Source organism: Mobula birostris, chromosome 2 (genome assembly GCF_030028105.1).
Source record: "Mobula birostris isolate sMobBir1 chromosome 2, sMobBir1.hap1, whole genome shotgun sequence".
In the NCBI taxonomy this organism is placed as follows: domain Eukaryota; kingdom Metazoa; phylum Chordata; class Chondrichthyes; order Myliobatiformes; family Myliobatidae; genus Mobula; species Mobula birostris.
In genome coordinates, this window is record NC_092371.1 from 127,502,582 (window position 1) to 127,525,742 (window position 23,161).

General features: G+C 43.1%; 1 protein-coding gene across 4 annotated transcripts in view; it reads right to left on the minus strand.

Moving 5' to 3' along the window:
* Window positions 1-18,262: 18,262 nt before the first annotated feature.
* The window catches only part of xdh (xanthine dehydrogenase), a 109,016-nt gene continuing 104,117 nt past the window's right edge, over window positions 18,263-23,161 (minus strand). For all 4 annotated transcript variants that reach the window (XM_072247655.1, XM_072247665.1, XM_072247671.1 and 1 more), the window contains one exon: window positions 18,263-23,094. In XM_072247655.1, coding sequence (XP_072103756.1) covers window positions 23,044-23,094 — 51 coding nt within the window. In that variant the 3' untranslated portion in view covers window positions 18,263-23,043. The remainder of the gene's footprint in view (window positions 23,095-23,161) is intronic.

Here is a 23,161-nt window from a genome sequence, read left to right on the forward strand (position 1 = left end):
TATCCGGATTTCCCCAGAAACACCAGCCATTGCTGCTCTGTTATTATCCCTGCTGGTGTCTCCTTCCAGTCAACATTGGCTAGTTCCCCTCTCATGCCTCTTTAGTTCTCTTTACTCTACTGTAATACTGATACATCTTACTTTATCTTCTCCTTTTCAAGCAACAGGGTGTATTTTAATCATATTATGATGGCTGTCTCCTTAGTGCTCCTTTACCTTAAAATCCCTAATCAAACCTGGTTCACTTTACCACACCCAATCCAGAATAGGCTTTCCCCTAGTAGGCTTAGCCACAAGCTGCTCTAAAAAGCCATCTGAGGCATTCTACAAAGTTCCCCTCTTGAGAACCAGCACTGACCTGATTTTCTCAATTTATCTACAGGTTGAAATCCCCCATCACTATCGTAACATTGCCCTTTTTACATGCATTTTCTACCTCATGTGTATCCCACATCCTTTCTACTATTTGGTGGTCGTTTTACCCTTGGAATTTATTAACTCTACCTACAAAGATTCTACATCTTTCATTCCTATGATCGGAGAGGAGAGAGATTTAATAGGAGCTGCCAGAAGAAGAGGCAGGTAAGTTAATCATTTGAAAGACATGCGTACATGCACATGGATAGAGAATATTGAGAGGGATGAAAAAGGATCCAGTGCTTTCCCAGCATATATGAAGATAGAACGTAGAATAGTACAACATATTACAGACCCTTCAGCCCACCTTTGTGCCGACCCTCAAACCCTGCCTTCCATATAACACCCCACCTTAGATTCCTCCATATACCTGTCTAGTAGTCTCTTAAACTTCACTAGTGTATCTGCCTCCACCACTGACTCAGGCGGTGCATTCCATGCACCAACCACTCTCTGAGTAAAAAACCTTCCTCTAATATCCCCCTTGAACTTCCCACCCCTTACCTTAAAGCCATGTCCTCTTGTATTGAGCAGTGGTGCCCTGGGGAAGAGGCACTGGCTATCCACTCTATCTATTCCTCTTATTATCTTGTACACCTCTATCATGCCTCCTCTCATCCTCCTTCTCTCCAAAGAGTAAAGCCCTAGCTCCCTTAATCTCTGATCATAATCCATACTCTCTAAACCAGGCAGCATCCTGGTAAATCTCCTCTGTACCCTTTCCGATGCTTCCATATCCTTCCTATAGTGAGGCAACCATAACTGGACGCAGTACTCCAAGTGTGGCCTAACCAGAGTTTTATAGAGCTGCATCATTACATCGCAACTCTTAAACTCTATCCCTCGACTTATGAAAGCTAACATCCCATAAGCTTCCTTAACTACCTTCTCTACCTGTGAGGCAACTTTCAGGGATCTGTGGACATGTACCCCGAGATCCCTCTGCTCCTCCACACTACCAAGTATCCTGCCATTTACTTTGTACTCTGCCTTGGAGTTTGTCCTTCCAAAGTGTACCACCTCACACTTCTCCGGGCTGAACTCCATCTGCCACTTCTCAGCCCACTTCTGCATCCGATCAATGTCTCTCTGCAATCTTCAACAATCCTCTACACTATCTACAACATCACCAACCTTTGTGTTCTGCAAACTTGCCAACCCACCCTTCTACCCCCACATCCAGGTCATTAATAAAAATCACAAAAAAATCGAGGTCCCAGACCAGATCCTTGTGGGACACCACTAGTCACAATCTTCCAATCTGAATGTACTCCCTCCACCACGACCCTGTGCCTTCTGCAGGCAAGCCAATTCTGAATCCACCTGGCCAAACTTCCCTGGATCCCATTCCTTCTGACTTTCTGAATAAGCAGATTCGAATATGACAAATAAACTCTTCTCAGGCTTCAAACCAGGTATAGGTATCAATGATAATCGACGTTTCAATGACAAGCTCTACCATCTTCATCAGAGATGATGCTTGGGTTGTCTAGTCCAGTGGAATTTATACCCCTATCATCCGTTCCTCCTGATTGGTTAGTCCTCATGCAATCAGGTTTCCACTGTCCCATCTTATTTACAATTTAATTCTAGTTCTTACTTAGAGCGAGGCCTTTGTCTTTATTAAAATTCTTTCCTCTAGTTTTATTTCAATAGCTCCCTTCACCAGGTGGTCCCAAAAGCCATTGGCGCAGCACAGTAATTTTATGGCAAAGTCTGCTCTATGGCCATTGCGCATGCAATGTTCTGCTTCTGCCGATTACTCCAGGTAACCCAAACGGATACACCTCCTGAGCTGCTTGATGCAGGTTTCCACTGTGCATCCCATCTGGCCGATATATGCTGCTCCACATTCCCAGAGAATCCCAGAGTGCCAGCCAACTGAGTCCCAGGTCATCTTTGACTCACATAAACTGTGATTTGAGCTGCCTTATGGGTTTGTGAATGGTATTCATGCAGTATTTCTTCAGGATCCTGGTGATCCTTCCAAAAACCTGGAAATATTGGGAAGATAGGTGGTAGCGATGGGTTCATCCTCATTGTGAAGTTTCCTGGTTTTCCCATCGGCTCTTTTAAAGGCCCAGTTGATTTCCTTTACTTGTAGTCATTCTTTAGGAACACTGTGTGCAATCATATTTCCTTGGGGAGAATGTCTGGGTTGAAAATAGTTTTCATATGGTTAATCAAAGGAGAAAGAACTGCTCTACATTGCAGGCTTGATGGTGGCCATTACTGTTGAGGTACAAGTCCATGTGAGTGGGTTTCCAAGGCAACTGTCCGGTTTCCATTATATTAGAATGTCCAGGAATGGGAGGCAACCACTCTTCTCCATCTCCATTGCAAATTGGGTGTTTGGATGTTTGCTGTTCAGATGGTCGTGGAACTGTTGGAGTGCCTGGAGTCCATGAGGCTACACTATGAACGTGTCATTGATGTATCTGAAGCAGCATTTGGGGCATAAGGGTGATGAACTCAGAGCCCTCTCCTTGAAGTCCTCCATGTAGAAATTAGCAATAGCTGGTGACAACAGTGATCCCATGGCCTCTCAGTCCATTTGTTCATAGCAATTCCCCTTATAGAGGAACCGGAACTGGAATTGATTGTAAACAAGGTGGAAGAGCAGAAACCCAATTAGACGAGGACTAACCAATCAGGAGGGACAGACAATGGGTGTATAAATACCACTGGACAAGACATGCCCAGGCATCATCCTTAATGAAGATGGCAATGTTTGTCTTCGAAACATCTGTTTAAATCATTGCCTGTACCCAGCTGGAATCCTGAGAAGAGTTGATGCATCATTTAGAGGGACTTTGGTAAAACACGGGCAAATCGAACTCCCTTTGTTGGGCACCTTGGACCAGCTGTCGATAGGGCCTGTTTTTGTGCTGCTTGACTATGATTGCAAAAGGTACAATCAACCAGTGTCCTTGTATACACGTCAGTGTTGATCCAAAGGTAAACAGTATTAAAAGAGATAGTACAAACAAATAGGGTGCAGCCTTGGTGGGACCCAGAGAAGGAATCGATGGCTCGTAACGAGCTTTCCTGTATAGAGGGGGCCGGAGGCTGAATCCACACTGAGCTGGTGTTTGAGTTTGTGACGTTTGACCTCCACCAGTGTCAGAGAGACAGAACCAGCTTACAATGAGCCTCCCTAGGCGACATTCAGCTGTGTTACTGCTGCTGGGTGCTTTGGTCTGGCTGCTTTGTAATGAGTGGAGAGCAGGCCGTTCCTCTGTTCTTGGGAAAGGTATGTCTTATAACCTTTGATCTGTATTGGTAGAATTATCGACCATAGGCCTCAGGAAAGATAGAAATAAGCTGGAAAGAATGCAGAGGATTTTATCATGACTTGAAAGACTGAGTTACAGAGAGAGGTTGAGCAGTTAAGGACGGGGACTGTTTTCACTGAATGAGGGGTGGTTTGCAGAATAAAATCAAAAGGGGCACAGTCTTTACCCATGGATTGTAGAGTCAAAATCTAAAGAGTATAGGCTTAGGGCTAGATGGGGAGAGATTTAATAAGAACCTGAGGGGCATCTCTTTCACCCAGAGGGTGTTCAGTCTGTAATCCTCAGGTCTGGCTAGCGACTTACTCTAGGGGAAGACAGTCTCCGGCCTGGCCAAACTTGAGAAATCTTGTTTGGGTGGATGCTGAGTGATGTGTTCCCTGTTACAGATCAGTACCACAAAATAACAAAGTGCACAATATGCAATTAAATGATTGAGATTTATAATTCTTAATTTGACTATAGGTTAGTAGAGAAACAAAAAGTAAAAGAGCCCATTCTCATGAAACAGTCTGATGTGGAATGTTGGAGTTGGTGGTTTCCCCATCTGTTCGTTCTGCATCAACTTCCCCTTCATGTCATCGACTCTGACCCCATTCCAAGTCCACCTCTTCTTGTAGTCTACAGCTTTCCTGTTCTGGCATCTTCTCTCTCCATCTTCTGCCAAACAAAAGACTGCAAAACCTTCTCTCAGACGCACAAGAAAGAAAAACAGGGCGCCTCTCATTGGATGGCGCACATGCCAAGCCCCTGTTATCTCTAGTTGTAACCCAAACATTGCTGCTACAGAAAAACCATTACAGAGAGGCCATTACATTAGCAGTGAAACCTTACTGAGCGTTACAAGTATATGGAATGTGCTCCCAGGAGAAGTAGTTGAGATAGGTACAAACAACATTTAGAAAGGTACTTGGGCAGGTACATGAATGGGGAAAGTTTAGAGGGATATGGGCCAAACAAAAGCAAATGGACCAATTGGCCACAGGACCCTGTTCTCTACCCTGTGACTCTAAGACTATGACCAGAGGCAGAAGCTTCTCCAACAAAATTATTAGGAGATGGTTCTTTAACAAGCTACATTGAACTCTAAATCAATATACAATACTGAATGTTACCAATCACACTAAGTCCCTCAGAGACTCACTGACTCATACACCATGGAAACAAGTCCTTCGGCCCAACATGTCCATGTAACCAAGATACCTTCCTAAGCTATTTGCCCGTGTTTGCCTCATATCCCTCTAAATGAGTCCACAGACCCCTTGCTTAACAGCACTTGCCAATGGCATAAAGTAGTTTAGGAACCCCTGCTCTAATCCATTCTGGTCCATGTTCAAAGGTCTGTCAAGCTTAATGGAGTGTTATGCTCAGTTCAGGTCGCCTCATTATAGGAAAGATATGGAAGTTTTAGAGAGGGAGCAGAGCAGATTTAACAGGATGTCACTTGGATTAAAGCGCATGCAAGATGATGGGTTAAGCAGGCTAGGACTTTTCCCTTTGGTCCAAAGGAGCATGAGAGGTGACTTGATAGAGGTGCATAAGATAAGAGGCACAGATAAAATGGACAACCAGAAATGGCTACTACAAAAGGACATACATATAAGGTGATAAGAGTAAAGTATTGTGGCGGGTGGCGGGGGGGGGGGAATGTCAGAGCTAGTTTTGTTTTTACACAGACTGTGATGGGTACATGAAACACACTGTCCTCATGGTGGTAGACACAGATACTATAGGGACATTTACAAGACTTTTAGATAGGCACACGATGAAAGAAAATGGAGGCCTACATGGGAGAGAAAGGTTAGGTTGATTTTGGAATACGTTAAAAAGTTGTCACCTGATCATGTGCTGAAGGCCCTGTACTATGTTGTATTAATATTGTTGGCGTACCTGCCTCAACCACTTGCTTTTAGTTCAGGACAACATCATGGGTCAAAGGGCCTGCTTTATGTTCCATACTCCTCTAGCAGTTCATTCCACATGCAGTGATTCAGGCAAATGTGGTTCGGTGAACTGACTGTTGAATCTTTTCCCCATATCAGAGGTGCACATGAAGTGAGCTACCAGAGTCTAGTGGGTAGAATAACACCATTTAAAAGGCACGTGAATAAGAAAGGTGTAGAGGGATATGGGGTAAACACAGTTTTATAACTGTGTTCCCTCGGTGGAGATTTCCCCATGACTGAAAACATTATCTATTCTTACATTGACTGCAGGGCCAACTCTGACAGTGGAGAGTGACCCCCTGACCTTTGACTCCTTCCTCTACAACCAGCAGCTGAGGAGAATGCTCCTGAGGTCATTCTGCAAGCGAAGCGTGGAGGTCAACAGGCTCCATCAGTTTGCCCACTTCCTGAGCCTCCGTATGAACGCACGCCACCGGGTGGTATACTGCAGCTCCCCCGACATGGGGGCAACTCACTGGGAGAGGGTGCTGGAAATCCTGAACAACGTGCCGGTGGAGAAAAGCATGCTAGTCAGCGAGCGCACTCCACCCACTCTGTCCCACGGGGACTTGAGCTGGAAGGGCATGGGCACAATTGACACCCTGCCACCATTGTACACCAAGATCATCTTCATCAGGCATCCCCTTCAGCGGCTGGTTTTCACCTACCACCGTGACCACCTTGCTGGCGAGTCCCTTGAGGCGTACATCCGGCGATTGTTGCCACAGGGGATGGCGGAAGAGCCAGCTGGCTGGAGGCCCTTGGTGCATCTGTGCCAGCCTTGCCTCGTCCAATATGACTATGTGGTGGCCTACAAATTCCTGGACCAGGAACTGGGCCACCTTCTGTGGCGTCTGGGTTTTCGCCCCCCTGAGGGGCTGAAATTGCCCCCATTCCAGGACTGGGAGGAGAGCCTGTGGTCCCAGTGGCTGGTGGAGCAACTCCTTGGCCATCTCCCAGCCTGGCTGCTGGACAACTTGCTCCAGCTCTACAGTAGTGACTTCGCTGCCTTCAATTTCACTCACGAGTTGACCTTGAACTAATCGAGCCCCTGACCCCTGACAAACAGCTCGGCATGGAAATTAGACGCATGAGCAGACGCAGATCTCCGTCACCTGCTTCAGTAACAATGGGCTGACAGAACTAGGCAAAGTTCTAAGTAAATAGTGGCAATTGGTTACCACACTCAGAGAGACTATAGGGTGGCATATTATCTGCCACATTAGAGTCAATCAGCATGCAAGCAGGCCATTCAGCCCACCATATCCACACTGACCACAGGCTACAACACTCTCGTTATAAAGTCAGAGTCACAGAGCAGGGAAACTAACCCTTCGGTCCAACCCATCCTTGCTGACCAAGGTTTCCTTCTAAGTAAGTACCATTTGCCTGATATCTCTCTGCCCAATAAATGGTGCTAATATACACCCCACACTCACTGCCACTGGCAGCTTATTCCATACACTGATGACTCTCTGGTTTCTGTTAAATCTCTCCACTCATCTTTTAAAACAGTTCTTTTTAGTTCTTGATTCCTAATGAAACACTGTGCTATATAGCTCGACAAGACCACCCCTCATTCTCCTATGCTTCAGTGAACTAAGTCCCAACCTCCTCACCCTCTCTTCATAACTCAGTCCTAACATTATCCTTGTAAATCTCCTCTGCACCCTTTTCAGCTTCACGGCATCTTCCCTATAGAAAAGTGACCAAACCTCAACACAATATTCCTAATGTAGTTTCACCAATGTCTTGAATAATTGCAACATAACAACCCAACTATAATACTGAATGCATTGGCTGATGACGGCCTGGATGCCAAAAGCCTTCATCACCACCATGTCTACCTGCAATGCAACTTTCAGGGAACATTGCACCTGTTTTTCTAGGTTCTTCTGTTGTACGGCTCTCCCCAAGGCCCTACCATTAATGTGAAAATCCAGCCTCATTTGTCTTCCCAGAGTGCAATTATCTGAATAAAATTCCATCAACCAATCCTTGGCCCTTTTACCCAAGATATCTGTGAGTCCTGAAAGACATCTCCACTATCAATAACAAATGCATTTTAGTGTCATCTGCAAATTTACTAACCATGTGTTGTACATTCTCACTCAAGTTATTGCTATAGATGATAAATAGCAATGGCCCAGCACCGAGCTTTAGGTAGCAAAGATAGCCACTAGTCCAAAAACAACTTCCACCATCATTTTCTGCTTCCCTCCATCAAGCCAACCTTCCCAGCAGGACCTTGTCAAGGCCCTGCTAAAGTCCATGTGAACAATATCCACTGCCTTGCCTTCATCGACCTTCATGGTAACTTCCTTGAAAAACTTACCACACACAAAGCCATGTTGACTATCCCTAATCAGACCCTGTCTATCCAAATACTTACATATTCAGTCCCTTAGAAGACTTCCAGTAACTTATCCACTGAACAGTCTATAATTTCCTGGCTTATTCCTAGATCCTTTCTTAATCAATGGAACTTTAGCTATCTTCCAATCTTCTAGCATCTCACTTGTACATTTTAAATATTTCTGCTAGGGTCCCTGCAATTTGTGCATATCCTCCCACAGGGTCCAAGGAAAGCCCCTGGTTTCCTATAATGTTTCTCTCGTATTTCTTACACTCCTTCCTGTCCATACTTGCTTTTCACCTCCTTTTTTCTTAACCTGGGCCTCAATATCTCTTGAAAACTGAGATTCCCTAAATCTGTTATCCTTGCCTTTCATTCTGACAGGAAAATACAAACTCCACACTCTCAAAATTTCTCTTTTGAAGACTTTCCACTTAACAAGTATACCTTTGTTAGATAACAATTTCTCCCAATTTACATTTGTTAGATCCTTTCTGATACCCAAATTGGCCTTTCTCCAATTTAGAATCTCAGAGGACCAGACCTACAGTTCTCTATAATTATCCTGAAGCTAATGGCATTGTGGTCAATAGATGCACAAAGTGTTCCCCTGCACAAGCTTCTGTCACCTGCCCTGTCTCATTGCCCAATAAGAGATCTAGTATCACACTCTCTCTAGTTGGGAGTTTTATGTGCTGATTAACAAAACTTTCCTGAACACATTGGCAAACTCTATCTCATCCAGACATTTTACAGTTTGGGAGTCCCAGTCCCAGAAACTTCAGAAATGCCTGCCTCACTGCCGCTGCTACTGTGCGATCGAGAATCTCCGGAGGGGAAGGCCCCAAATCCTCAGCTTTGCCTATTGCCTGTTGCTGGGGCCGAAGCGCTCGGCAGAGATGGTGCTCAGTGCTTGGTGTCGGAGGGCTGGTCAGAGGCTCGAAATTTTCAGACGTTCTCTAGAGTCGACTGTGGTTGGGTACTTCCAGGGTGCTGCATTGGCAAGTTTGTGGCGCTGGAAGCTCATGGCAGGAAGAGAGTTTCTCTTCCTTCTACCGTCTGCGTGAAATAATGGGACTTTTGAGAGACTTTGAGACTTTTTTTTTTACCGTGCCCATGGTCTGTTCTTTATCAAATTACGGTATTGCTTTGCACTGTTGTAACTACATGTTATGATTATGTGGTTTTTGTCAGTTTTTCAGTCTTGGTTTGTCTAGTGTTTCTGTGATATCATTCTGGAGAAACATTGTATCATTTCTTAATGCATGCATTACTAAATGACAATAAAAGAGGACGTGTCCTCAATCTAAAAAATGTGGAAAGTTAAAACCACCTATCATCATAACCTTGTTTCTTGCAGCAGTCTGTGGTCTCTCTAAAAATTTGCTTCTCTAAATCCCATTGACTGTCGGGTGGTCTATATTGTAATCCCATTAACATGGTCATCTCTTTCTTATTTGTCAGTTCACCCATGTATTTCAAAGTATAAAGTTAATCCAGCTCCTGTTCCCTAATGTGGTGTGGGAAGTTGCAGTTGGATGCATTTCTTGCAGATGTAGTTATCATGGGCACTGGAGGTAATCACTGGAAATAAAAGTAAAAACAAGCTGCATGTATTATTATGTACAAAGAATACAGGAACCTGGAGTAATTTAGTTGTTTTATCTATTCATTCGCGGGATCTATAGATAACTGATCAATATCAGCATTAATTGCCCCTAATGGAGGAGAAGTGCTAATTTAAACTGGGGCATCCGGAATTAAACCAGACCAGGTAAGCATGGTAGGTATCCTACACTGATGGACGCCACTGACCACGATGGTTCGTTGCTATCATTGTCTTCACTACTATGATTATCTTTCATTTATTTATTTATTTATTTTTTAAAGTCCATGTTCAGGTAATACTTGAATGTACATTCCCCTAGTGCCATCATGACATGTGTCTCTGGAAGAGGTTTCCACATTCTTGCTACACACACACTAACCACACCGCATTACTGCTGATTCTAATCTCACCAACGTACTGTGAAGCTATTATATACAGTGCCTATAAGTAGTATTCACCCCCAGCCCCCTTGGAAGTTTTCATGCTTTGTTGTTTTACAGCATTGAATCACAGTGGATTTAATTTGGCTTTTTTGACACTGAACAACAGAAAAGATTCTTTTGTATCAAAGTGGAAACAAATTTCTACAAATTAGTACAAATTTATTACAATTGTTAAACACAAAATAATTGATTGCATAATTATTCACCCCTTTCAATTCAGTATTTAGAAGGTGCACCTTTGGCAACAATCGCAGCCTCAGGTCTGTGTGATAGGTCTCCATCAGCTTTGCTCAACTGGACACTGCAATTTTTCCCCCAATTCTTCTTTACAAAACTGACCAAGCTCTGTCAGATTACATGGGGATTGTGACTGAGTAGCCCTTTTCAAGTCCAACCTCAAATTCTCAATTGGATTCAGGTCTGGACTCTGACTTGTCTGGTCCAGAACATTAACTTTGTTGTTTTTAAGCCATTCTTGTGTAGCTTTGGCTTTATGCTTGGGGTCATTGCCTTGTTGGAAAACAAAGCTTCTCCCATGTCACAGTTCTCTTGCAGACTGCATCAGGATTTCCCTGTATTTTGCTGCATTCATTTTATCCTCTACCTTCACAAGTCTTCCAGGGATGGCTGCATTGAAGCATCTCCACAGCATGATGCAGCCACCACCATGCTTCACGGTAGGGATGGTGTGCTTTTGATAACGTGTGGAGTTTAGCTTATACCAAACATAGCATTTAGTTTGATAGCCCAAAAGCTCAATTTATGTTTCATTAGGCCACAGTTCATTCTTCCAGCTGACTTCAGAATCTCACACATGACTTCTGGTAAACTCTAGCTGAGATTTCATGTGAGTTTTTTTCAACCGTGGCTTTTTCTTTGCCACCCTCTCATAAAGCTGTGACTTGTGAAGCAGCCAAGCAACCATTGTACATGCTGTCTCTCCCATCTTGGCCAGTAAAGCATGTAACTCCTCCACATTTGTCATGGGTCTCTTGGTGGTCTCCCTCACTAGTCCCCTTCTTTCACAGTCACTCAGTTTTTGAGGACGGCCTGCTCCAGGCAGATTTACAGATGTGCCATATTAGAAACATAGAAACATAGAAAATAAGTGCAGGAGTAGGCCATTTGGCCCTTCGAGCCTGCACCGCCATTTATTATGATCATGGCTGATCATCCAACTCAGAACCCCGCCCCAGCCTTCCCTCCATACCCGCTGATGCCCGTAGCCACAAGGGCCATATCTAACTCCCTCTTAAATATAACCAATGAACTGGCCTCAACTGTTTCCTGTGGCAGAGAATTCCACAGATTCACCACTCTCTGTGTGAAGAAGTTTTTCCTAATCTCGGTCCTAAAAGGCTTCCCCTCTATCCTCAAACTGTGGCCCCTCGTTCTGGACTTCCCCAACATCGGGAACAATCTTCCTGCATCTAACCTGTCCAATCCCTTTAGGATCTTATACGTTTCAATCAGATCCCCCCTCAATCTTCTAAATTCCAACGAGTACAAGCCCAGTTCATCCAGTCTTTCTTCATATGAAAGTCCTGCCATCCAAGGAATCAACCTGGTGAACCTTCTTTGTACTCCCTCTATGGCAAGGATGTCTTTCCTCAGATTAGGGGACCAAAACTGCACACAATACTCCAGGTATGGTCTCACCAAGGCCTTGTACAACTGCAGTAGTACCTCCCTGCTCTTGTACTCGAATCCTCTCGCTATAAATGCCAGCATACCATTCGCCTTTTTCACCGTCTGCTGTACCTGCATGCCCACTTTCAATGACTGGTGTATAATGACACCCAGGTCTCGTTGCACCTCCCCTTTTCCTAATCGGCCACCATTCAGATAATAATCTGTTTTCCTATTTTTGCCACCAAAGTGGACAACTTCACATTTATCCACATTAAATTGCATCTGCCATGAATTTGCCCACTCACCCAACCTATCCAAGTCACCCTGCATCCTCTTAGTATCCTCCTCACAGCTAACACTGCCACCCAGCTTCGTGTCATCCGCAAACTTGGAGATGCTGCATTTAATTCCCTCATCCAAGTCATTAATATATATTGTAAACAACTGGGGTCCCAGCACTGAGCCTTGCGGTACCCCACTAGTCACCGCCTGCCATTCTGAAAAGGTCCCGTTTATTCCCACTCTTTGCTTCCTGTCTGCTAACCAATTCTCCACCCGCACCAATACCTTACCCCTAATACCACGTGCTTTAAGTTTGCACACTAACCTCCTGTGTGGGACCTTGTCAAAAGCCTTTTGAAAATCCAAATATACCACATCCACTGGTTCTCCCCTATCCACTCTACTAGTTACATCCTCAAAAAATTCTATGAGATTCGTCAGACATGATTTTCCTTTCACAAATCCATGCTGACTTGGTCCAATGATTTCACCGCTTTCCAAATGTGCTGTTATCACATCTTTGATAACAGACTCCAGCAGTTTCCCCACCACCGACGTTAGGCTAACCGGTCTATAATTCCCCGGTTTCTCTCTCCCTCCTTTTTTAAAGATGTGGAGTTACATTAGCCACCCTCCAATCCTCAGGAACTCGTCCAGAATCTAACGAGTTTTGAAAAATTATCACTAATGCATCCACTATTTCTTGGGTTACTTCCTTAAGCACTCTAGGATGCAGACCATCTGGCCCTGGGGATTTATCTGCCTTTAATCCCTTCAATTTACCTAACACCACTTCCCTACTAACATGTATTTCCCTCAGTTCCTCCACCTCACTGGACCCTCTGTCCCCTACTATTTCTGAAGATTATTTATGTCCTCCTTAGTGAAGACAGAACCAAAGTAATTATTCAATTGGTCTGCCATGTCCTTGCTCCCCATAATCAATTCACCTGTTTCTGTCTGCAGGGGACCTACATTTGTCTTTACCAGTCTTTTCCTTTTTACATATCTATAAAAGCTTTTACAGTCCGTTTTTATGTTCCCTGCCAGTTTTCTCTCATAATCTTTTTTCCCCTTCCTAATTAAGCCCTTTGTCCTCCTCTGCTGAACTCTGAATTTCTCCCAGTCCTCAGGTGAGCCACTTTCTCTGGCTAATTTGTATGCTTCTTCTATGGAATTGATACTATCCCTAATTTCTCTCGTCAGCCACGGGTGCACTACCTTCCTTGATTTATTCTTTTGCCAAACTGGGATGAACAATTGTTGTAGTTCATCCATGTAACCTTTAAATGCTTGCCATTGCATATCCACCGTCAATCCTTTAAGTGTCATTTGCCAGTCTATCTTAGCTAATTCACGTCTCATACCTTCAAAGTTACCCCTCTTTAAGTTCAGAACCTTTGTTTCTGAATTAACTATGTCACTCTCCATCTTAATGAAGAATTCCACCATATTATGGTCACCCTTACCCAAGGGGCCTCTCACGACAAGATTGCTAATTAACCCTTCCTCATTGCTCAAAACCCAGTCTAGAATAGCCTGCTCTCTAGTTGGTTCCTCGACATGTTGGTTCAAAAAACCATCCCGCATACATTCCAAGAAATCCTCTTCCTCAGCACCTTTACCAATTTGGTTCACCCAATCTACATGTAGATTGAAGTCACCCATTATAACTGCTGTTCCTTTATTGCACACATTTCTAATTTCCTGTTTAATACCATCTCCGACCTCACTACTACTGTTAGGTGGCCTGTACACAACTCCCACCAGCGTCTTCTGCCCCTTAGTGTTACGCAGCTCTACCCATATCGATTCCACATCCTCCCGGCTTATGTCCTTCCTTTCTATTGCGTTAATCTCTTCTTTAACCAGCAACGCCACCCCACCTCCCCTTCCTTCATGTCTATCCCTCCTGAATATTGAATATCCTTGAACATTGAGCTCCCATCCCTGGTCACCCTGGAGCCATGTCTCTGTGATCCCAACTATATCATAATCATTAATAACAATCTGCACTTTCAATTCATCCACCTTATTACGAATGCTCCTTGCATTGACACACAAAGCCTTCAGGCACTCCATTTCTTGATGATTGACTCAACTGTACTCCAAGGAATATTCAGTGACTTAGAAATTTTCTTCTATCCCTCTCCTGATGTGCTTTTCAATAACTTTTCTGTGGAGTTGCTTGAAGTGTTCTTTTGTCTTCACAGTGTAGTTTTTGCCAGGATCCTGACTCACCAGCAGCTGGACCTTCCAGCCACAGGTGTATTTTCACTGTAATCAATTGATACACCCTGACTGCACGCAGGTGATCTCCATTTAACTAATTATGTGACTTCTAAAACCAACTGGCCACACCAGTGATGATTTAGTGTGAACACTTAAGCAAGCAATTATTTTGTAATTTGTTTGTAATTAATTTAGATCACTTTGTAGAGATCTGTTTTTACTTTGACACAAGACAGTCTTTTTTTCTGTTGATCAGTGTCAAAATAAAGCCAAATTAAATGCATTATGATACAACATTGTAAAATAATAAAACATGAAAACTTTGGGGGAGGGGTGAATACGTCTTATAGGCACTGTAACAGTTCATAATAATATAATTACTAAATAATATAGAATTTAGTTTTTTCTTCTTTTAACAAGTCTATGTATGACCAGATTATTATAATTAGATAAAAGCATACATCAGAATCAGGTTTATTATCACCGGCATGTGACATGAAATTTGTTAACTTAGCAGCAGCAGTTCAATGCAATACATAATCTAGCAGAGGGAGAGAAAAAAATAAATAAAATAAAACATAATAAATAAACAAGTAAATCAATTGTATATATTCTATAGATTATTTTAAAAATGTGCAAAAACAGATATATTAAAAAAGTGAGGTAGTGTCCAAAGCTTCAAAGACCATTTAGGAATTGGATGGCAGAAGGAAAGAAACTGTTCCTGAAATGCTGAGTGTGTGCCTTCAGGCTTCTGTATCTCCTACCTGATGGTAACAGTGAGAAAAGAGTGTGCCCTGGGTGCTGGAGGTCCTTAATAATGGAAGCTGCCTTTCTGAAACACCACTTCTTAAAGATATCCTGGATACTTTGTAAGCTAGTACCCAAGATGGAGCAGACTAGATTTACAACCTTCTGCAGCTTCTTTCAGTCCTGTGCAGTAGCCCCTCCACACCAGACAGTGATGCAGCCTGTCAGAATGCTCTCCACGGTACAACTATAGAAGTTTTTGAGCTTATCTGTTGACATGCCAAATCGCTTCAAACTCTTGATTAAGTATAGCAACTGTCTTGCCTTCTTTATGACTACATCAATATGCTGGGACCAGGTTAGATCCTCAGAGATCTTGACACCCAGGAACTTGAAGCTGCTCACTCTCTCTACTTCTGATCCGTCTATAAGGATTGGTACGTGTTCATTTGTCTTACTTTTCCTGAAGTCCACAATCAGCTCTTTTGTCTTACTGACATTGAGTGCCAGGTTGTTGCTGCGGCACCACTCCACTAGTTGGCATATCTCACTCCTGTCTGCCCTCTCGTCACCACCTGAGATTCAACCAACAATGGTTGTATCGTCAGCAAATTTGTAGATGGTGTTTGAGCTATGCCTAGTCACACAGTCATGTGTATACAGAGAGTAGAGCAGTGGGCTAAGCACACACCCCTGATGTGCGCCAGTGTTGATCGTCAGCCAAGAGGATATGTTATCACCAATCCGCACAGACTGTGGTCTTCTGGTTAGGAAGTCGAGAAACCAATTATAGAGAGAGATACAGAGGCCCAGGTTCTGCAACTTCTGAATTACGATTGTGGGAATGATGGTATTAAATGCTGGGCTATAGTCGATGAACAGCATCCTGACGTAGGTGTTTGTGTTGTCTAGGTGGTCTAAAGCCGTGTGAAGAGCCACGGAGATTGCGTCTGCTGTTGACCTATTGTGACTATAGGCAAATTGCAATGAGTCCAGGTTCAGTTCAAATGTGTAGGAGTTCAGTCTAGTCATAACCAACCTCTCAAAGCATTTCATCATATAGTTAGATAAAAACACAGAGTCATGCCCTTGTAATCACCATGTCCAAGTCAGCTATCAGGTACTCATCTATATTAACCACAGCACCTGGTCCATAGTTTTTTTTTCGCCTTTGAAATTGTAAAAACAATATTGATATACTAAAGTTTTTTTAATGGGAGGAAATCAGCATGTTTACCAATGTGTATCAAGACAGCAAAGCATTATAGTTGAGGCTGAGGTCAGATTGGCCATGATTCTATTGAAAGGTGGAGCAGATAGCCACTCCTCTCCCATGTTTTGTGGTCATGTTCAATGAGGCTGGCTCACACATGCTAGGAATGCCTCAGCTGAATTTGTTTCAAGTGCATGACTTCACTACCGAGTTCGATAAAATGTCATTGTTGAATTCACTCACCAGAGCTCAGTGTTAGACTTCACATTTTGACGATAATTATTAGAGAGTGGTATTGAATTGTAACATTAGATTAATATTGTATTTTACTGTAGGATTTTGGTTGGATTTTACTATTGCCCAGTATTTTTTAATATTAGCTGCATGATAAACTCTAAGAGGATGTAAATTTAAAGTTATAATGTAAGTCCTAACCCTTCAGCAAAAAAAACATGATGCAATGTCCATGTCTGTGTATGTATTATGAAGGACAATAAATCTGCAGATGCTGGAAGTCTAAAAAAAATAGAAAATACTGCAAATGTGCAAGCTGTACCTGTGGGAGGGACAAGTTTATCTCACAAATTATGACTAATACAGTTCAATAAACCAAGTTACCCAGAGTTGTAGAATTCATTATTGGGTGCAGAAAGCTGCAATGTGCCCGGAAAGAAGATGACGTGATATTCATCATGCTTGTGTTGGGGTTCTCTATAATAGTGCATGAGGCCACAGACCAATCAGGCAAAGTGGAATCAGGAACTAAATTGCCAGCCAATATGAAGTTCACAATTAACCTGCAAACTGAAAGTGGGCACTCCACAAAGTGGGCATTTGGTCTCCCCAGTGTGGAGGAGATCACATTGTGAACACCAAATGTAGGACACTTGATTGGAAGTACAATAAGTGAATTGCTGATTGTTTGTCTTCCTGGATGGTGGGAAGGGAAGAGGTGAATGAGTAAGTGTTGCACTGCCTGTGACTGCTGGGGAAGTGCCATAAGGTTAAGGTGTGGTGGGTAGGAAGAGTATATCAAGGAGACACAGAGAGAACAATCCCTGCTAAATGCTAAAAGGGGAGAAGGGAAGGTGGAAGAAGGTGGTGGAAATGATGGATCATGTGGAGACAGATGAGGAGCAGGGGAACCTCTATCCTTGTTCTGTCCTGAAGGAGAGCGGTGAAAGCAAAAGTGCAGGAAGTGGCTGAGATGGGCTCAGTGAAATCCCCCCTCCCCCACCCTCCCTGCAACTTTACAAGATTATTTGGTTTCCTTTTCAGTTCTGACCAAGTCTTCAACCAGAAAAGTTAACCCTGTGTCTCTTCCCATAGATGCAGCCTGAATGGTTGAATTCCTCCAGCATTTTCTGTCTACATTGAACAACGACAAACTTCATTTGCTTTCATAACTTTCACACTTTTACCTTTGACATTTTCTTTTGATAAATATAATATTGAAAACTCTATCTAAATTAAAATCTATATTAATGAAACAACCTTCACCGTCACAGCAACACACACAAAATGCTGGAGGAACTCAGCAGACCAGGCAGCATCTATGGAAAAAAGCAGTCGGTGGGGGAAGGGGAGGAGCACTGGAGGGAGGCGATGGGCAAGCAAGGAGATAACATGAGAGAGGGACAAGGAGATGGGGAAATGGTGAAGGGGGGGTGGGTAGAGGCAATACTGGAAGTTTGAGAAATCGATGTTCATGCCATCAGGCTGGAGGCTACCCAAACGGAATATAAGGTTTTGTTCCTCCAACCCAACTATGGCCTTATCCTGACAGTGGAGGAGGCCATGGATGGACATATCGGAATGGGAATGGGAAGTTGAATTAAAATGGGTGACCGCTGGGAGATCCCACTTGTTCTGGCGGACGAATGTAGATGCTCAGCAAAGCAGTCTCCCAATCTATGTCGGGTCTCTCCGATATAAGAGAGGCCACACTAGGAGCACCAAATGTATCTTATCTTCACCATCGTATCTTGTTGATGAATCACTTGAATCAATCTAGGTTGCTTTTATGGTAGAATGTTTTTAGTAACTAATACTGCTAATTCCAAAAATCAAATTCAAGAAAAGCATTACATAGTTTAAAACAATATTGCATTTTTATTGAATTATTAATTACACAATTATAATTTACTTCATTGCTTCCACCTGAATTGACATAGAGATCACTTTGTGTATGCAGTTTACTTTTATATTCTAATATAAAATCTATTTATAGAACAGTACCACACTGGACAGGGCATTCACCCACAAAATAGGCCGATTACTAGTAGATGTTTAATAAAATATACAAGGGGATTTGTACTTATCTTTAAATATTTGCCAAAGATTTGATTACTTGGAATATATTTTTTGTAACTGGAAAACCTTATTATTCAGTCATTAAGCCTGACAGACAATATAGACTATCAGTGGCTCTGATTCATTACACATGGAACAGGAATGTTGAACATCACAAATAATCATTCAATACATCTACCTTTGCAGATCATTTAGATTTAAATTAAATTATCATGTATTTCTAAGATTATCTTGCGCATCATTCTTGTACCACTGCCCCATTATTTTTCGCCTTATTAAACACACTTTCATCATTGGTTTCTTTGTTGAAAATGACACTTTTTTTTCTATTGGGAAATGTCACTTTTTGCTTCTAGTTAATTTTAATGGTCTGTGGAATATTTACCTTAACACAATGATACGTGGTGTTCCTGGTAGACCCATTGCCTCATAGTGCCAAAGACTATCTCCTGACTCACCATGTGACCGTGGTCATTTCTCTGGGGCGGTCCAGCTTCCTGACACATTCCAATGATATGTGGTTAATTGGCCACTGTGAACTGTTTCTTGTGGGTAGGTGGGTGGTAGAGTCTGGGGGGAGTTGATAGAATTGGGGGGGAAATTTTTTTAAATGGGATTGATGTTGGATTGATTGATTGGATTCTGAGATGCAACGGGACTTGGGAGTCCTCGTACAGGATACCCTTAAAGTTAACCTCCAGGTTGAGTCGGTGAAGAAGGCGAATGCAGTGTTGGCATTCATTTCTGGAGGAATAGAGTATAGGAGCAGGGATGTGATGTTGAGGCTCTATAAGGCACTGGTGAGACCTCACTTGGAGTACTGTGGGCAGTTTTGGTCTCCTTATTTAAGAAAGGATGTGGTGACGTTGGAGAGGGTACAGAGAAGATTCACCAGAATGATTCCGGGAATGAGAGGGTTAACATATGAGGAACATTTGTCCGCTCTTGGACTGTATTCCTTGGAGTTTAGAAGAATGAGGGGAGACCTCATAGAAACATTTCGAATGTTGAAAGGCATGGACAGAGTGGATGTGGCAAAGTTGTTTCCCATGATGGGGGAGTCTAGTACGAGAGGGCATGACTTAAGGATTGAAGGGCGCCCTTTCAGAACAGAAATGCGAAGAAATTTTTTTAGTCAGAGGGTGGTGAATCTATGGAATTTGTTGCCACGGGCAGCAGTGGAGGCCAAGTCATTGGGTGTATTTAAGGCAGAGATTGATAGATATCTGAGTAGCCAGGGCATCAAAGGTTATGGTGAGAAAGCAGGGGAGTGGGACTAAATGGGAGAATGGATCAGCTCATGATAAAATGGTGGAGCAGACTCGATGGGCTGAATGGCCGACTTCTGCTCCTTTGTCTTATGGTCTTATGATTGGTGTAAATGGGCGGCTGATAGTCGGTACCATGTCTTGAGGGCTCTATAGAAAAACTTGACATTATAATTAAATTGAATGATCATCAAATTTGATGTTATTTTTTGATTTCTCTCAAACGCCCACCGATTCCTTACCTAACAATAAGGGAAAATTTCCAGTAATTAATTTTTATCTCAACAAGTCTTCAGGGCAATGCACAAAACCAGAGCTATATCAGGGGAAGTATGTAAACTCCACCCTGACAGCATCGAAGGAAGTTAGAACATATGTTTCTAGAGGAGCGAGGAAGCGGTGCTAACAGCTGTGCTTCTCTTTCACTACTCTGCTAATGGAAAGATGGAGAGAGTGGTAGATGACTTGGCACCAGTGTGTAGGAGGGAATCTGATGTATTCTCAGACTGTGCCAATGAGGAGCAGCAGGTAGATGAGCAAAATGATGGAGTTTGAGGAAATCGTATGGAGAGGAAAAGTAATTGTAAGGGATTCTATCTACAACTGGATTGCTAGGCTCCTTGGTGATCAACACCCACAATTTTCCAACACGAGGACATTTTTTGAAATGTAATGAAATTGGTGAGTAGTCTTGAGACAAATGCTCCCAAACTTAAACTTTGAAGCCACAGTCAGTAATCAGCCAAATTATTCATCAATGGTTCTTCCAATTCCAGATACATGGATTGGAAAGGTTTGGAAGGTCACGGGCCAAACTGGCAAATAGATGGGGCATCTTGATTGGCACAGGCTAGGTGGACCAAAGGGCCAGATTCCACGCTGTCAAAATTTCTGACTCCATGAACTTGGATATGAAATAAAAGTCAAATCGCAGGTGCTGGCAATCTAAAATAAAGATAGAATCAGATGAATGAAATTCTAATTGCGTCACATCTGAGGTATTGCGTGAAGTTCTGGTCACCACATTTCAGGAAAGATGTGCAGGCTTTGGAGAAGGTGCAGGCAAGGTTTTCTAGGAGGCTGCTTGTATTAGAAGGTAATAGCTTGGATTGTTTTCTGGGGAGTGTCAGAGGCTGAGGGGAGACTATTAAAAGTTTATAAAATTATGAGGAGGGTAAATAGTGCAGATAATCACAGTCTCTTCCCTAGGGTAGAAATGTCCAATACAGGAAGGCATAGCTCTTAAGATGAGAGAGGAAAGGTGAAAGGTGGTGTGCAGGGCAGTTTTTTAAAAAATTGAGAGTGGTATGTACCTGGAACACAGGGCCTGCGGTGGCAGTGAAAGCCCACACTATAGTGGAATTTAAGGGGCATTTAGATAGACACATATACATGAAGGTCATGGAGAGAGATGGATCATGTGAAGGCAGGTGGGATTAGTTTCATGTTTGGAGCGGACATAGCAGGCCAACGATCCTGTTCTTCTTATGCACTATCTACACGTTCTAAGGTTGTAAACATTTGGAATGTCAGATAATGTCTGCGGAGATGCAAACAGTCAATGATTCAGTCTGATGACCATACATCACATCTGGGCAAAGAGAGGATACAGCGTGCAGGTGGAGATAACAAAAGGAATGGTTGCAAGTGCAATGTAACTGAAAGCATCCTATTCCCGCTGTGACCTCCCTTCAACATCTTACACAGTTGTCACAAAGATCAAGCAAGAATGAGTGCCTCGTCTTATGCCTGGACTCACTGGCATTCTTGAGAATCACTGTTGAATTCAACAATTTCCTCTTCATGTCCCTGATGAAACGTCTTTGAAACATCATAATTGTACCCGTCTCTATCACTTGTTCCGTACACTCGCCACTCTCTGACTGAAGTTGTTCCCCCTCAGGTTCCTTTTCAAATCTTTCCCTTCTCACCTTAAATCGATGGTCTCCCGTACACTGGGAAAAGCCGTGAAAATCCACCTTATCTATGCCCTTCATGGTGTTATGTACAAGATCACCCCTCAGCTTCTTATGTTTCAGCTGGGGGGGGGGGGTGGAATGAAGAGAAGCCTCTGTCTATCCAGTCTCTCCTTATAACTCAAACCCTCCAGTACCAGCAACATCTTGTGAATCTTTGTCCCTTCAAAAATGCTTCACCATTCAACAAGATCATGATGGATTTGACTAAATTACCGACAGCTGCTGCTAAGAGCAGAAGCAATTTCTATGGCTCTTTCTTCTGCTCTGAAGCATCTGGACAGCAAGAAATCATATGCCACTACAGCTTTTTGTTGAACATAATTATGCCATCCAAACTCACCATGGAGCTTCAAGACCTAGCACCTCCACACCTCCCTCTGCAACTGGATTGTTGACTTCCTTATCAGCAGAGCTCAGTCAATGAGGATTGGTAACAACATCTCCCCCTTGCAGACCACCAACATAGGTGCAACTCAAGGCTGCGTGCTCAGCTCCTTGCTCTGCTCCCTATGCACACATGGCTGTGATGGTAAGCTCCACTCCAATGCCATTTTCAAATCTGCTGGTGACATTAATGCTGTCGGATGAATCGCAGATGGAAATGAGTCTGCTTACCAGAGCAAGAGGGACATTTAGTTGAGTGGTGGAAGAGAAACAACCAATCGCTCAACAATAGCAAAACCGACAAGCTGATGGTTGACCTTAGGAAGGGAAAGGAGGGCGAGTATATGCAAACCTACACTGGGGGGGATCAGCAGGTTTAAATTTCCATGCATTAACATATAGAATGACCTGTCCTGGACCGTAACACATAGGTGCATAAGGAAGGTGTGCAATCATCTTTATTAGATTAAAGAAGTTCAGCTTGTCAGTAAACATTCTGACAAACTTCCACTGATGTACTGTTGAAAGTATCCTGACTGGTTGCAATCTGAATACACAGGAACCCTAGAAGAGCAGAGTGTCATAGATCCTGTCCAATACATCACTGGCACATCTCCCCCCTCCACCCCCTCACCATCGGTAGTATCTACAGGAAGCACTGCCTCAGGAAGCAATGCCCATCATCAAAGATTCCCACCATCAGAGCCAGGCCATCTTTCACAGCTAACATTGGGCAGAAGGTACAGAAAGCACATTGAAAAATAGCTGCTTCCCTTCAATCATTTATTTTTTGAACTAACCAACAAAACTTTGAACTTGAATTGAATTTGATCCTGTTGCTGAGTGTCAGTGAAGGCTTGACAGTGAAATAACGATCAGACTTTCTCTTATTCTCTTACTGGAGTCAGTCATCTTCTGAGCTCTGGCTATACTTCAACGTTCCAAGGAGTAAAAGTTCCTGGTTCGGCAGGAGGACACTGGGAGAGAAAGCAAAAGCAGATCTATTGTTACTTTGACAGATACAATGAAAAATCTTTTTGATTA